Genomic DNA, 16,182 nt, shown 5'->3' with positions numbered 1-16,182 from the left:
CATCAAGATAATAACTTGCTCTCTGATTTTTCCTGCCAAAGTGCATAACCTCACATTTTCTGTTTTTTCTCCCTTTGTCCAGTCTCTTCCGACCTACATCCACAACTCTTCTGAGCCCACCGCCACTTTAACAGTTTCCCGGCCCTAACTGTCTCCTTTTCACCAAGGATGTCCAGCCCTTCTACACCTCTATCCCCCACCAGGACGGCTTGCGGACCCTCCGCTTCTTCCTTGAACGGAGGCCCAACCTGTCCCCATCCACCACCACCCTCCTCTGCCTGGCTGAACTTGTTCTTACTTTGAACAACTTTTCCTTTGACTCCACTCACTTCCTCCAAATAAAAGGTGTCGCTATGGGAACCTGTATAGGTCCCGCCTATGCCTGCGTTTTAGTGGGATACGTGGAACATTCCTTGTTCCAGTCCTCTGGTTCCCTCCCTCACCTCTTTTTCCAGTACATTGATGACTGTATCGATGCCGCTTCCTGCTCTCACCCCGAACTGGAAAATTTCATCAACTTTGCTTCCAATTTCCACCCTTCACTTGCCTTCACATGGTCCACCTCCGACTCTTGCCTTCCCTTCCTTGACTTCTCTATCTCCATTTCTGGGGATAGATTGTTAACCAATATATATTACAAGCCCACCAACTCTCACAGCTACCTTGATTACACTTCCTCCCACCCCGCTCCCTGTAAGGACTCTATTCCCTTTTCCCAGTTTCTCCGTCTCAGTCACATCTGTTCTGACGATGCCACCTTCCGCATCAGTTGTGTGCAGTTTTGGTCTCCTTACCTAAGAAAGGATATACTTGCCATAGAGGGAGCGCACTGAAGGTTCACCAGACTGATCCCTGGGATGGTAGGACTGTCGTATGAGGAGAGATTATGTCAACTCGGCCTGTATTTACTTGAGTTTAGAAGAATGAGAGGGGATCTTATTGCAACATATAAAATTCTGACAGGACTAGACAGACTGGATGCAAGGAGGATGTTTCCCCTGGCTGGGGGGTCCAGAATGAGGGGGTCACAGTCTCAGGATACGGGTAGGACATTTAGGACTGAGATGAGCAGAAATTTCTTCACTCAGAGGGTGGTGAACCTATGGAATTCTCTACCACAGAAGGCTGTGAAGGCCAAGTCACTGAATATATTTAAGGACGAGCTAGATAGATTTCTAGACACAAAAGGCATCAAGGGGTATGGGGAGAGGGCGGGAATATGGTATTGAGTTAGGGGATCAGCCATGGTCATATTGAATGGCGAAGCAGGCTCGAAGGGCTGAAAGGCCTCCTCCTGCTCCTATTTTCTATGTTTCTATGTTTACCAGTGCTTCCAATATATCTTCCTTTTTCCTCAACCGAGGATTCCCCTCCACTGTAGTTGACAGGGCCTTCGACCGTGTCTGTCCTATTTCCCGCACTTCTTCCCTTCCCGCCCAGAACCATGATAGGGTCCCCCTTGTCCTCACCTTCCACCCCACCAGCCTCCACATTCAACGTATCATCCTCCGCCATTCCCACCACCAAACACATCTTCCCCTCCCCTCCCCTTTCAGCATTCCGAAAGGACCACTCTCTCTGCGACACTCTGGTCCACTCTTCCAACACCTGCTCCCCTCCCCATGGCACCTTCCTGTGCGAGCACAAAAGATGTAACACCTGCCCTTTCACCTCCTCCCTTCCCACTGTCCCGGGCCCCAAACACTCCTTCCAGGTGAACAGCGGTTTACTTGTACTTCTTTCAATTTAGTATACTGTATCCGCTGCTCACAATGCTGTCTCCTCTACGTTGGGGAGACCGAACACAGATTGGGTGGTCGCTTTGCTGAACGCCTCCGCTCTGTCCGCAAGCGTGACCCTGACCTGCTGGTCGCTTGCCATTTTAATTCCTCATCCCACTTCCACTCTGACCTCGGCCTCTTACACTGTTCCAATGAAGCTCAACATAAGCTCAAGGAACAGCACCTCATCTTTCATTTAGGCACTTTACAACTTTCTGGACTCAACATTGATTTCAATAACTTCAGATCATAACTCCCATTTAAAATTTTTTTTTAATTCTTTGGACTGCAGCTGCTGATAATGGTTTTGCTGTTGCCATTTACAGCTCCTCTAGACTGATCTTTTGTTTTCTTAACTTGTCCTGTTACCACCCTCCTTGCCTTTGCTCCATCATCCCTTTTGTCATTTAATCACACTTGCCCTCTACCCTATCACAGATCCTCCCTTTTGTTCTTTCCTCCCCTCCACCCCCCCCCCCCCCAAGCTCTGAACTTGCTTAAAAACATTTAACTCTTTAACAGCTTCCAGTTCTGAATAAAGGTCTTTGACCTGAAATGTTAACTCTGTTTCTTTCTCCACAGATGCTGCCTCACTTGCTGAGCTTTTCCAGCATTTTCTGTTTTTATTTCAGATTTCCAGCATACGCAGTATTTTGTTTTTTTTCTAAGTAACTTTTGGTCACTTGCATCTGTGTTATTTTAGGAGTCCACAATTTAACTATTTCTCTTCAAAAACCTTTCTATAGATGTGATCTAGTTAAAAAGCGGATGCTATGATATTTTGCATTATTTAATATGGGCCAGAGCTTTACATGATCCATTTTGAGTTTTCAGAGCTTTTGCTCTTCATAATTCTGTGGGAGTCACTTGGTACCGATGTTTGTATCTGTAATAAATCTGTTTTTAAAAAATTATTCCTACCTTCATTAGATTTAATTTATTGGAAAGGAGGCTTCTTAATTTTGTTCCTTTTTTCTTTGGTGTAACCTTTTTAACCCCCCCCCCCCCACCCATATATTTTTTGCTTTTCTCTTTTCATTTTGTGTCCTCCTATTTTCACTCTTTCATTCCTTTTGGTCTAAACCCATTTTTTCAACTGACATTCTCTCACCTTTTTCCTGTATACCACCACCATGCACCAGCTGTAGCCAGGAGTAGACAATTGATCTGCTTGTAAATTTCCACCACTGTTGCTGCAAATCACCATCACTGTCTGTTCCAATATTCACTTCTCCACAATGGCATGATTGAGATTGGGAGCTTAACAGTGTGAGGATCACAGGTGTGAATCCAATTGTCACAACTGGCATGTTGCTGTGACAGTTCAATCCAGAACCATTTGTCCTTATTTATTCAGCTTTAGGTTCTTTCTAAAAATCGACTCGCTGGGAATTTCTAATTTATCAATGCAGTTATCTTCTAATGCTTAATTGTTTTTTCAGCAAACTTGAAAACTACCACATGTCCAAGATACTGTGTTTGGAAATGCTTACTTCCCATCTTAAGAGAGCACTGTCAGATTTTCGTTAAACTTTAAAGTAATTGTTCCAGATTCTGTTTTTCTTTGAAAATGAACCACATTGGGAATCTGTGCTTTTTATACACAAATCACTAAAAGTAGCAAGGCAGGTTAATGAGGCCATAAAAAAGTCAAACCAAGCACTGGGGTTCATTTCTAGAGGGGTAGAATTGAAAAGCATAGAAGTTATATTAAACTTGTATAGAATCTTGATTAGATCACACTTGAAGTACTATGAACTGTTCTGGTCTCCATATTATAAAAAGGATATGGAGGCACTGCAGAAGGTGCAAAAAAGATTTACTAGGATGATACCAGAACTGAGAGGTTATACCTATCAGGAAAGATTGAACAGGCTTGGGGCTCCTTTCTCTAGAAAAAAGGCTGAAGGGTGACCTGATAGAGGTCTTTAAGATTATGATAAGGCTTGATAGGGTAGACATAGAGAAGATGTTTCCACTTGTGGGGGAGACCAGAACTAGGGGCCTTAAATATAAGATAGTCGCTAATAAATCCAATAGGAATTCGGGAGAAACCTCTTTACCCAGAGAGTAGTTAGAATGTGAAACTCGCTGCCACAAGGAATAGTTGAGGCGACTAGCATTGATGCATTTAAGGGGAAGTTAGATAAACACATGAGGGAGAAAGGAATCGAAGGATATGCTGATGGGTTAGATGAAGTAGGTGGGGGGGGAGACTCAAGTGGAGCATAATCACCGGCATGGACCTGTTGGGCCGAATGGCCTGTTTCTGTACTCTACATTCAGTGTAATTCTATGTTTTAAAAAAATAAAGAGACTTGCCCCTTTTAAAAAAGAAAACAAAATCATTTCCCCCTCCCCTTTATTTAGCAGTGTCACACCACAGGCCATTGTTTTTTCAAGAAGGTGGACAAGCAACTTGCTGTCAGGCCTCTGCCAGTCCTGCTATTGAGCCAGTTACTAGGAGGTGCATGACGGAGCCTGGAATAATTCAGTCAGTGTGTTTCCATCCTTCAAACATTCTCTATCCAAACTGGGAATTCGCTTTCTCAACACGTGCTGGTAGTGAGAACACAGTGTGTGGAAAACCTTGGATGCAAATCTGTATCCTGCCACTTCACTGGCACTACCTCCTTTTATCATATGATTTTATAAACCTATACAGTCATAAATTACAGCACAGAAGCCGGCCATTTGGTCTATCATGCCTGTGCAGGTACTGTCTCATTAACTAGAAATTACTTTAATCCCACTTCCCTGTAGCCTTTTATATTTTGTTTTCGAGTACTTAATTCAGTAACGTCTTAAATGATGTATAGTCCATGCTTCAATAGCTGTTTGTGGTAATGCATTTTGTGTTCTAATAACCCTTTGTGTGGAAAAAAAAATCACTTCCCCTTTCTTCTAATGATGATTCTGCATTTATGCCCTTTTGTTACCTGTAACATTTTGAGACTTTTATCAATTCACTTGGGAGGGATTTTGGTTTAATTTTTATTGCTGATCTAGAGTCGGGTTCATTTTATGAAGGATTAAATTCCAGAATTATACATGCCATTTAGAATGTTATTTAGGTTTGGACCCAGGTGGAATACCAGATGAAACAATGAAATTGTGCACTTTCACATGCCCTATTAGTTTTGAGATAATAGGAAGTTGTTAAGGAAATCCCAGAACAGTTCACACCCTAATGCTAAAATTGGCTTTCACTCATTATGCCTGGCAGAGGGGCTTAGTGCAACAGACAGTGTAGTTGCCGTGAGTTCCCACAGCAAGGTGGGAACTTTGATTGGCAGCTCAGTGGACCAATCCTCATCACAGAGTTCTGGAGGAGAGGGGTCAGTCTGAGTCTGGAACAATCAGAGATCTAGTTCTCTGGTTAACTGAAGAGAAACTGAGAGACTGCCTGTAAGAGAAAAAGTTAGTCCATTTAGTTCAGGGATTAAGTTAATAAATTAAGTTCACTAATTAAGTTTAGTCCATAACGGAGGAAAAGTTGTTTGGCTTGTTATTTTTCATAGTATTAGGAGCGATATGAAATCATAGAATCATAGAAATTTATGGCACAGAAGGAGCCCATTCAGCCCATCGTGTCTGTGCCGGCCTATAAAGAGCTATCCAGCCTAATCCCACTTTCCAGCTCTTGGTCCGCAGTCTTGTAGGTTACGACATGTCAAGTGCATGTCCAAGTACTTTTTAAATGTGATGAGGGTTTCTGCCTCTACCACCCTTTCAGGCAGTGAGTTCCAGTCCCCCACCACCCTCTGGGTGGAAAATGTTTCTTCTCAACTCCCCTCTAATCCTTCTACCAATTACTTTAAATCTATGCCCCATGGTTATTGACCTCTCTGCTAAGGGAAATAGGTCCTTCCTATCCACCCTATCTAGGTTCCTCATAATTTTATACACCTCAATTAAATCTCCCCTCAGCCTCCTCTGTTCCAAAGAAAACAACCCTAGACTATCCAATCTTTCCTCATAGCTAAAATTCTCTAGTCCTGGCAACATCCTCGTAAATCTCCTCCGTATCATCTCTAGTGCAATCACATTTTTCCTGTAATGTAGTGACCAGAATTGTACCCAGTACTCTAGCTCTGGCCTAACTAGTATTTTATATAGTTCTAGCATAACCTCCCTGCTCTTATATTCTATGCCTCGGCTAATAAAGGAAAGCATCCCGAATACCTTCTTATCCACCTTATCTACCTGTCCTGCTACCTTCAGGGATCTGTGGACATGCACTCCAAGGTCCCTCTGTTCCTCTACACTTCTCAGTATCCTCCCATTTATTGTGTATTCCCTTGCCTTGTTTGCCCTCTCCAAATACATTATCTCATACTTCTCCGGATTGAATTCTATTTGTCACTTTTCTGCCCACCTGACCAGTCCATTGATATCTTCCTGCATTCTACAGCTTTCCTCCTCACTATCAACCACACGGCCAATTCTTGTATCATCTGCAAACTTCTTAATCGTGCCCCCTACATTTAAGTCTAAATCATTGATATATACCACAAAAAGCAAGGTTCCTAGTACTGAGCCCTGTGGAACCCCACTGGAAACAGTCTTCCAGTCACAAAAACACCTGTGGACCATTACCCTTTGCTTCCTGCCACTGAGCCAATTTTGAATCCAACTTGCCACTTTCCCTTGGATCCCTTGGCTTTTACTTTTCTGGCCAGTCTGCCATGTGGGACATGATCAAAAGCCTTGCTAAAATCCATTAGACCACATCAAACGCACTACCCTCATCGACCCTCCTTGTTACCTCCTCAAAAAATTCAATCAGGTTAGTCAGACATGACCTTTCCTTAACAAATCCATGCTGACTGTCCTTGATTAATCTGTGCCTTTCTAAATGACGATTAATACTGTTCCTCAGAATTGTTTCCAATAATTTGCTCTATCCCTTTCTCCCTTTTTAAACAATGGTACAACATTAGCAATCCTCTAATCCTCTGGCAACACACCTGTAGCCAGAGAGGATTGGAAAATGATGGTCAGAGCCTCCGCTATGTAGATGCATCTCGCTGGAAAACTGTGTTATGTTCATTCATCTATGTCTTGTAAAATGAACCAGTTCATGATTGGCCTCATCTCACTTAAGTGCTTTTCAGTCTGCTTTCTGATAAGGTAGGAGAATGCATGTACCAGTGTATGTGAGATCATAGTATCGAATGGACACAACAAGGGGTCTATTGTTATGATCCCCACGTCATGTTTATCATTTAACTAGATAGTGGGCAGTAAAGGTGCTCTCCAGATTGTAGGGGATCCAAGGTCCGCTAACTGGAGTGACCGGTAATGCTGAACCGGAGAAAATATCTAGCGTAGAGTCGTGAATTTGTAACATTGGGCTTAGACCCTCTTGCTACTGATTTACTAACCAATGGAAACAATCTTCCAGTATCTACACTCCCAAAATCCTTCAGAGCTGTGAAAACTTCTAATAAATTGCCCCCCTCAACCTTCTCTGATCCAGTGAAAAGAGCCCAAAATTTTTATGCCTTTCTTTATGACTATAACTTTACATTCTTGGTATCACTCTTGAAAATCTTCACTGTACCTGTAATATCTTTCACATAATGGGGTGCCTATGAATTGCATTACAACATTAATTCCTTTCTTTTACATTCAATGCCCCATACATAAAACCCAGAATCCATTTATCTTCTTATGGCCATTTCTGCCTGAACTCCCATTTTTGGGATCAATGTATCTACTTCTTTGATCTTTCTATTCTTCTACCATAAGAATCATACCTGTTACAGATAAGGCCCTTTTGAAATGGACCACTGTTTGCTAAAGATAATTTCACTTCAAATGCTGAAATTTTCAACATTTACTGTGCATTCTAAAAGAAAGACATGCTTTGAGTAAATTCTAATGGAAAGATCCTCTGATTACAATGTCTGCTGATTTGTGTTGGTACAAAGGATTGGTCTACCAACATGTGTCAAAGAATGGTAGAGCAGCGATTCTATTCATGGCAAGCTGTCAATCTTGGTTGTCCTGTCAGGTCACAGCTCAGAGACTCGATGCTTCCTAAAAGGACAGCAAGTCCCTCTGGTTGTTTTTGCATTTTCTTCTGAAGGTGTCAACTTCTTACTGTGATACAGTTCCGCTGGTGCCCGTCAACCTTTAGCACCTCATCAAAGTGGAAATTCTTTGCACGAGCTTGAACACTGACCGTATAGACTATTCAACCACTGGGGTATCATGGCTGAGCCTAATCCTGACATTCATGCTGCATATTTGCAGCAGATGTACCTGGTGGCGATCAGGAGTGGAAAGCTTGGGTGATGTCCCCTACCTAACTCGGCACCACTGAAACCAATTATAATGCCCCAGTTGTGATAGCTAACTCCACACAAACCAAAGATTGTACCTGAGATCTTCCTAGTTTGTATGGTTCAGTTACTTACTGGATAAACTTGTAGTGCTATTGAGAGGGGTGCAGGGGAGGAAATGCTTTTGTGACATTCAGATGACATAAAACCACATCTATTAACATTTTTAGATCTGTTACATTTTCAGGTTGGTTAGTGAAGTGAGGTTGAAACATTTTATAATGTCCAAATGTAGTAATGTTAGTAATTGGATAATGCATAAGGCACAGAAGAAAAGACATTCATCCTTTATTGCTTACTGCCAACCCATATTCATTATTGCTCAAATATGTCAGAGAAATACTTAAACTTGGTAATGACAATTTCTGTTTGTTGTAATTCCCTCCCCCACCCCCCACCCCCCCATTCCCCCAAGGATCATGATCGTCGAGTTCGAGAAGCAGTTCAGCAGGCATTAGAGCCTCTCATTCTTCAAGTGAAGCGGAACTTAGCACCTTATTTGAAGAGTATTATGGGACACTGGCTTATTGCTCAGTGCGATACCTACACCCCGGCAGCCTCAGCAGCACAAGCAGCATTTCAAGTTGCTTTTCCACCAAATAAGCAGCCAGAAGCTGTGGCTTTTTGTAAAGAAGAAACTATGAGTGTAAGTATGAAAAAAAAACTTCCTTACTGATATTGCTTGTTAGATTTTATTTGTGTACCTTTTGGGAATTATACAAAAAATTGTGTTGTTCATAGTTTTATATTGCTTCTATATTTTAGCAGGAATCATGAGCAGTATCTGTTATATTGTTGTGTAATACTTTTTCTGTATAGTTAGAAGACTTTCTGCCACAGGTCATTGATTTTCTTATTTTGCTGTATCAAATGTCATCAATTATCAGACACTACCCTTCAACAACTGCTTAGATTTGTTTATACTAGCTGCTCATTTTCACTTGCCTCCTCATATTGTATGAACAAAGTCATTAATGTATGGTAACAGACCCAACAATTAAACTAGCGTTTAGCATTTGTCCTTTTAACCCACTCCCAAAATGTCAGTTAACCACAAAATTTGATTCAGAATATTTCCAGTGATTTTGGAGGTTGGGGGGAGTGTCAGCACTGGGTTACCCAGTGATTTAGCACAATGCTTTTAACCTTTGGGACCTGAGTTTCAATCCAGCACACGTTGATGGGATGAAAGTCTCCTTGCTCTACTGGCTGGAAAGATCTTGTGTGAAATAAGTATGAGCATTGACAACCCAGGTCCTTGTGGGTATGAGCCACAAATTGACCCTAAATTAGAAATCTTTTGAGAGACTATAAGGGGAAAATGAAAAATATCACTTTAATGTAGTAGAGGATATTCGTATGAGGTTAGGCTTAAGGCATATTATTGTGGCAGAGGGAGCTTTACCCTGCATCTAACTGCGCTATACCTTACCTGAGAGCAGTTGATGTTCACACATTACAAAAATAGGAAAGTGTTCTGTTCCCCAGCACTGACCTGACATCCTTAATGCAAATCTCCAATATTTTCAGATCTACTGATTAATTCCCAGTGTACACACAGATTGGGTTTAAGTTTATGTTTTATACCCTTTTTCAGTTTCACTTTGTTAACTTTTAATTGTCCGACAAATAGATGTAAAAAACAATCTGATTACAGTGCCATCTAGTGGCAAAATTAGATGTTACAGAAAAACAATGATTCATAATAAGTTATCAACAACTTGTATTTATTTAGTGCCTTTAATGTAGAAAAACATTCCCAAGGTGCTTCAGAGATGTAATTAGACAAAAACGGATGCTGAGACAAAGCAGGAGATGTTAGGAGGGGTGATCAAATGCTTGGTCAAAGTGGTGGGTTTTAGGAGGGCCTTCAAGGAGGAGAGGGAGATGGAGATGGAGATGGAGAGGCAGAGAGGTTTAGGGAGGGAATTCCAGAGTGTGGGACCGAGACGGCTGAAGGCATGGCCAGCAATGGTGGGGCGAAGGGAGAGATGCGCTAAAGGTCAAAGTCAGAGAAGCAATACTTCAAAGGATGATGACTATATTGATTTTTTGACTACATAAGACAATAAGTCCTGGAACTGCAGAGATTGTAATAACCATGTTTACTGCTGAGTTGAAATTTTTAAAATTCCATTCCTGCTGGCTCAAGTCAGTGCCTTACAATATAAATGGACAGTAGTTTTTTTTAAAATTACCACCTTATTTCATACACTGAAAATTGTTCTCCTTTATGGTTTTAGAACACAGTGGCTCTTTAGCAATCCCACACAATGGCCTTGATTTTCAAATGAAATTGCGGGTGTATTGGGGGCAGGGGGGCTCCGAAAATTGGGAAAAATCCTGAGCAGGCGAGCAAGCCGGCCCCAACCCGCCGACTTCCGGATTTCCTACAGACGCGCCTGTGTGCACACGTGTTTTCTGAATGCAGAAGTCCCGCTGGCAATTAAAGCCGGTGGGATGATAGTTAAAGAACCAAATGTATCTCTTTGAGGCACTTAAGGTACCTTATTTCTGACATAGTAGATAGGTAAATCGATTTTAAACTTACTGGGCGGCTTTCCCACGACTTCCAATTCACACCTGGTGAAACGAGGCGTGAAGGGCCAGATCAGGCAAAAATAAATTAAATAAAAAACCATTGCACAAAGTTTAAAAAACAAAATAAATCTATCTTTCCACTGATGTCACTTGCACCCCCCCCCCGCTCCAATGTCAGAAGTCCCCCTCTCAGCCCCCGGTGTCTCCCTCTCCGACGTGTCTTCCCCCCCGCCCCCCCCTCCCCCTCCCAATTCTTCACGCCCTGCAGTCTCTGTTCCAGTGCCAGATGACAACCCTCTCTCTTTCTCTTCCTCCCGCCGACCCCCCCCCCCCCCCCACCTCAGCTCTGCAGCTCCTGTCGGCAGCCAGCCTGTCAATCATGCTGGCTGCCGGGCGCAAGTCCCGGAAACAACTTTAATCACCATCAATTACATCGTAATCGCTTTGGAAAAGGTAAGTTTTTTTTATTCGGGTTTGCCACGCACACCTTCACCCCCACATTGCCATCCCGCCACCATTTCAAAATTGAGCCCAATGTTTTAGCCTGAAGGCACATAAGATTCCAGTCTCAGTGGAAGCTGTCCAGGGAAGTTCCTGTCAGAAACCAAGGGCTCGATTTTACCACCCGCTATCGGGTGCGTTCTCGGCGGGGGGGGCGCCGAAAATCGGGGAATCCCGGAGTGGGATCAGAGCCCGCCTCGATCCCGCCCACTTCTGGGTTTCCCACGGACGCGCCGGCATGCGCGCGCAGCCTGGGAATCCCGCAGGCAATTAAAGCCAGCGGGATGCCACTTGACAGTATTTATTTAGCTATTTCAGGTCATTAACTGACCTGATTGAGCTGTTTTATTAGGAAGGGTGGGATTTTACCCTGAACTGAGACTGTTTCCCATACTGGGGAAAACACTCTCACTCCAAACGAACGTGTTGCAGCCAGCAGCCTGTGGCAGCTGGCAAGGTGCATTCCACAGGTGGGGGGGGGGAGACCCTTCACCAACGCAGGAGGACACTCCGTAACATAGAGCAACGCTTGCCCTCCACCACCCTCCTCCAAGCAAGAAGATTCACCGACGTGGAACCGCAACCCCGGTGCGAGGACACACTTACCTACCGTGCACAACCCCTCAGACCTACACCAGCCAGATGGGGGCCGCCTTGACATCCTCGGAGGACGAACAGCATCACCAGCCCCAGCAGCTTCGCAGTCCACGCTGTCCGCCTCAGAGACGTGGAGCCCCACAATACGGTGCTGTGGCACATCCACCTGCACAGCAGGAAGGAGGGCAACCGCAGAGAGAGATGCGTTGCAGGAGGCACTACCCTCCGCACAGGGTCTACAGACCGAGGCTCAGCTTCATGGACCTCTCTGAGGAGCAGTGCATACGGAGGTTCAGAGTCACTCGCCAGGTAGTCGCCGACATCTGCAGCCTCCTTAATGACGAGCTGCTCCCAGATGGACCAAGCAGCATCTTCTTACCCGTCGCCGTCAAAGTCACCACTGCCCTCAACTTCTTCGCCTCCGGATCCTTCCAGGGTGCCACCGGGGTCTGTCAGTCGTCTGCACACAAGTGCATAAGGCAGGTCAACGATGGGTTGTTCCACAGGGCCTCGCACTACATCAACTTCGCCATGGAGAGGGCGGTTGGATTCCATGCTGTGGCTGGCTTCCCACGGGTGCAGGGTGTAATCGACTGCACCCACATAGCAATACGGGCACCTCCATATGAGCCAGGGCTGTTCATCAACAGGAAGGGGTATCACTCCATGAATGCCCAGCTCATCTGTGACCACCGCCAGAGATTCCTACACGTGTGCACCAGATACCCCGGCAGCTGCCACGATGCCTTCATCCTCAGGGAGTCCACCGTCCCGCCCCTCTTCCACGCACCCAACACCGGCAACGGCTGGCTCCTCGGCGACAAGGGATATCCCCTGCACACGTGGCTTATGACACCTCTGAGGAACCCCATCACCGAGCTGCAGCGTCGACATAATGACAGCCACATTGCTACCAGGTCTGCAATTGAGCAGGCTATAGGGGTGCTCAAGATGCGCTTCAGGTGTCTTGATCATTCTGGGGGAGCGCTCCAATACGTGCCACTCAGAGTGGGACGAATTATAGTTGTCTGCTGTGCCCTGCACAACATGGCACAACAGAGAGGGGTGCCGCTGGAGGAGGCCCCATGCACACCCGCCACCCACATTGAGGACGACGATGAGGAGGAGGAGGACGAGCGAGAGGAGGAGGAAGGACCCAGGGGCCGAACACCGGCTCACCTGGATGCTCGTCAGGCCAGGGAGGCACTCCTATGTCAAGGGTTCTCCTAACATCAGACTGTCTGAGGCGTTCACATCTCATCACGTGCACAGATGAGGGGCCATACCAGCCCCCTCCACAGAAGTGTGGTGCCATTACTCCTGCACCCACTGTAGTGTGCCCAATGGGTGGGACCAGGTGTTCGTCGTCATGATGAGCCACACGGAAGGGACCTATTGCACAAGCTGCTGAAGAATGGACAAGAGGTGGCAGTAGTGGTGAGAACAATTGTGTTTATTGTGTATGTGCAGTCAACGACTATAAATAAAAACATAACAAATTGTCATACACCCTGGTGCATTCCCTTTGTGTTCATAACACCTTTGCCTTACGTTTGCGGGAACCCCTACGTGGTGCTACCCCTGTGGCTCCAGCAGAGGTAGTGGCAGGTTGCTCTTGTTCGTGCCCTGACCGGGTAGATGCTTTGGGCCGACGCCCCCTGGGTTTCGGTGCCCGTGAGGGCACCTCCACAGACTGCTCCTCCTGCACCTGTGCAGGGGCAGACTCGGCCACCTGGAGAGGAGGCACCATTGCGGGTACTGGTTGAGAGGGGGGCAACGGGTGAGACGTGGGGGCACCTTGAATAGCGTCCCCACTTCCATGTCCCCGTTCACCATCTTCCCTCTCATGGCCTAGGCCCACATCACTCCTTCCACCCTGCTGGACGGCAGTTTGGATGACCTGTGTGAGACCTTGCAAGGCCACCTCTAATGTATCTGCCAGCCTGTTTATGGCGGCAGAATGTTGCTCACCCTGAATCCGAACAGCCGTTGTTAGGGCCTGCATGGACTCAATGTTGAGCTGTGTGTGACGCTCGAGGGAGGCTAGCCTGTCCTCCACCGCAGACGTTCCCGCACCTACCCGCGACACTATGTCGCCGATACCCTCCTGTACTTGCGCCACCATTGCCCTCATGCAGGAGTTGGACTCCTCCATCACCTGCGCGATTGTGGAGAGTGCGCGTGGCACCTCTTCCAGTACCTCGGCAATGTGCTGGTGCCCCTCGACGACTCTCCTTTTGACTGGTGGCCCCCTGGGTTCAGCATCTGGGTCCGGCTGAGCAGAGCCTGGAGAAGAGTGCTCCCACCGACGCGGACCCTCCGCGGCTGCCCCTGCCACCAGGGTCTGCTCATGCTCACATGTGCGCGGTGACTCACCATGTGCAATCCCAACTAATTGAGGAGGGGGACCCACCGAGGTGTGTGTATCTGCGCTGGTGGATGCTTGGCTCATATGTGACGATGGACCATCAGAGACCGGCATGTCCTCTGAGGAATCGCCCTCCACAGACACGGCGCTCGCAGACGGCCCTGCAAGAGAACAGAGGGCAATATCAGGCATGTGGACAAATGTTGCGGTGCGGCAGATGCCAGGTGATACTAAGATCATTCGCGATCATGAGTGCTGAGTGTCAGCTTTTCCTTACCGGACGTTTCTGCAGCCCCAGCCTCGCCATCCGCCACAGACAGGCAATGTAGCGTGTGGTTGATCTCCAACGCATCCACCTCTGCGTCCGTCAGAACCACCTGGTGTGGCGGGCCCCCTCCGGTGCGTGCCCTTTCCCGGGCGTTCTTGCATCTCTTCTCCTGTCAAGGCAAAACACAGATGCGTGATTGAGTGATGATTGCTTTGTGAGACGCTTCAAGCATTGGTGTGGGTGGGTTGAGCGTGTGGCAGATGGATGGGAGGATGCGTGTGCCACATGCCCATCCCATTGTATGGGGATTGGGGTGTGTGGTAGTGTTCGAGTGGGGACAGGGACGGTGGGTACGTGCAGGCTCGGTGAGGATGATAGTTGAGTGGCTGTGAGGATTGATGCGGGAGTGCTGCGGTGGCAGTGCAGAAGGGGTTGTGAGGTGTTTGAGGTGATGTGGAAGACGGAGTGTGGGAGAGTGCGTTAGTGTACTCATTTTGCCGGACCTAGTGAGGTCATTGAATCTCTTCCGACACTGGATCCATGTTCTGGTGGTGTTGCCCCTGCTGCTAACTCCGCGGCCACCTCCGCCCATGCCTTCCTGGTGGCGGAGCCAGGGCACTTCCTTCCGTCGCTGGGGAACAACGTCTCCCTCCTCCTCCTTACCCCGTCCAGCAGCAGCTGGAGTGCGTGGTCAGAGAATCGTGGGGCAGCCTTACCCCTGGGGTGCTCAATGGTGCGCTACTTCTTGTTTGCAGCTGGAGGGGCATTGGTGGACTGCCCCTTTAAATAGAGCTCCACCATCGCTCAGACGTCACTGCGCATGCGCAGGCCGCCGGCGCGCAGCTGAGAAGCGGAGAACCCATAACCACAGCTTGATGACCTCAATTATCCTGTGATCGCGCGGGGGACGCACTCCATTCATCGGCCGCGTTTTCCACGCGCCCGATAGACCACCCGCCGAGAACCCGCAGCCCTGCTAAAATCGAGCCCCAAGAGTTGAAAGTTGAATTGTAACAGTCACAAGAATCCATTAATGGTGCTAGAATGGTGTTGCCTGCTTTGATCCTGAAAACTGGTACTCATCATTTTGATTGGGAGTGAATAAGGATATTTTACAGGAAAGAAATGCTAGAAATAAAATTGGGCAAAACGTTAACAGTCTTAAAAAGAACACTTGTAGGTAAGATGATATAAATTATTCATTTGTGTCTTTAAAGATGTTTGATTAATCGCTTTGTTTTGCCAATCACTTTACACTTGTAATCAGGCTCTATAATTACTAACATGAATACAAATGCCTGACAGAGAGAAAACTGTATGGGAAAAATGCAAAATGCATAATGGAATTTCTAGTAAAGGCAGAAAATCATTTAACTCTGTTTTTAAAAAAATCTGTAGTTAGACATGAGGACAAAATTACCCACTAAAGAGGTCACCAGCTATTATATAATGAGGATTAGAAACCAGCATGAAGAAAAATACTGGCAAGAAAGGAAACTGTATGAAGATACTCGAAAACAATGCAGTTTATATACATCTTTTAGACAGTAAACTAAGCATCAAGGGGTTGGGGGGGTGCACCCCTTGTGATGGTCTTTAAAAGGAACAAGGACACATGGATGAAAATTAATTGTTGCATTAATTGAATTTCCAGCACACAGCAAAAAATTAAGGTGGACTTAATTGAATGTCTAGTATTGTAGCAATACGCTAGATGATATTGTGTTTTGAATGTGAATTTGCATCCTAATGACAGGAATCCAGAACAGTAGAATG

The 16,182-nt window shown here is 46.1% G+C and overlaps 1 protein-coding gene across 1 annotated transcript in view; it reads left to right on the top strand.

Annotated features, from left to right (window-relative positions):
• ltn1 (listerin E3 ubiquitin protein ligase 1) overlaps positions 1–16,182 on the top strand; it is a 122,375-nt gene that overhangs the window by 16,458 nt on the left and 89,735 nt on the right. Inside the window, exon 4 of the mRNA XM_067992747.1 lies at positions 8,547–8,777. Coding sequence (XP_067848848.1) covers positions 8,547–8,777 — 231 coding nt within the window. The remainder of the gene's footprint in view (positions 1–8,546; positions 8,778–16,182) is intronic.

The sequence above is a fragment of the Heptranchias perlo genome, chromosome 11 (assembly GCF_035084215.1).
Source record: "Heptranchias perlo isolate sHepPer1 chromosome 11, sHepPer1.hap1, whole genome shotgun sequence".
NCBI lineage: Eukaryota > Metazoa > Chordata > Chondrichthyes > Hexanchiformes > Hexanchidae > Heptranchias > Heptranchias perlo.
This window is presented reverse-complemented; position numbering and strand designations above follow the sequence as displayed.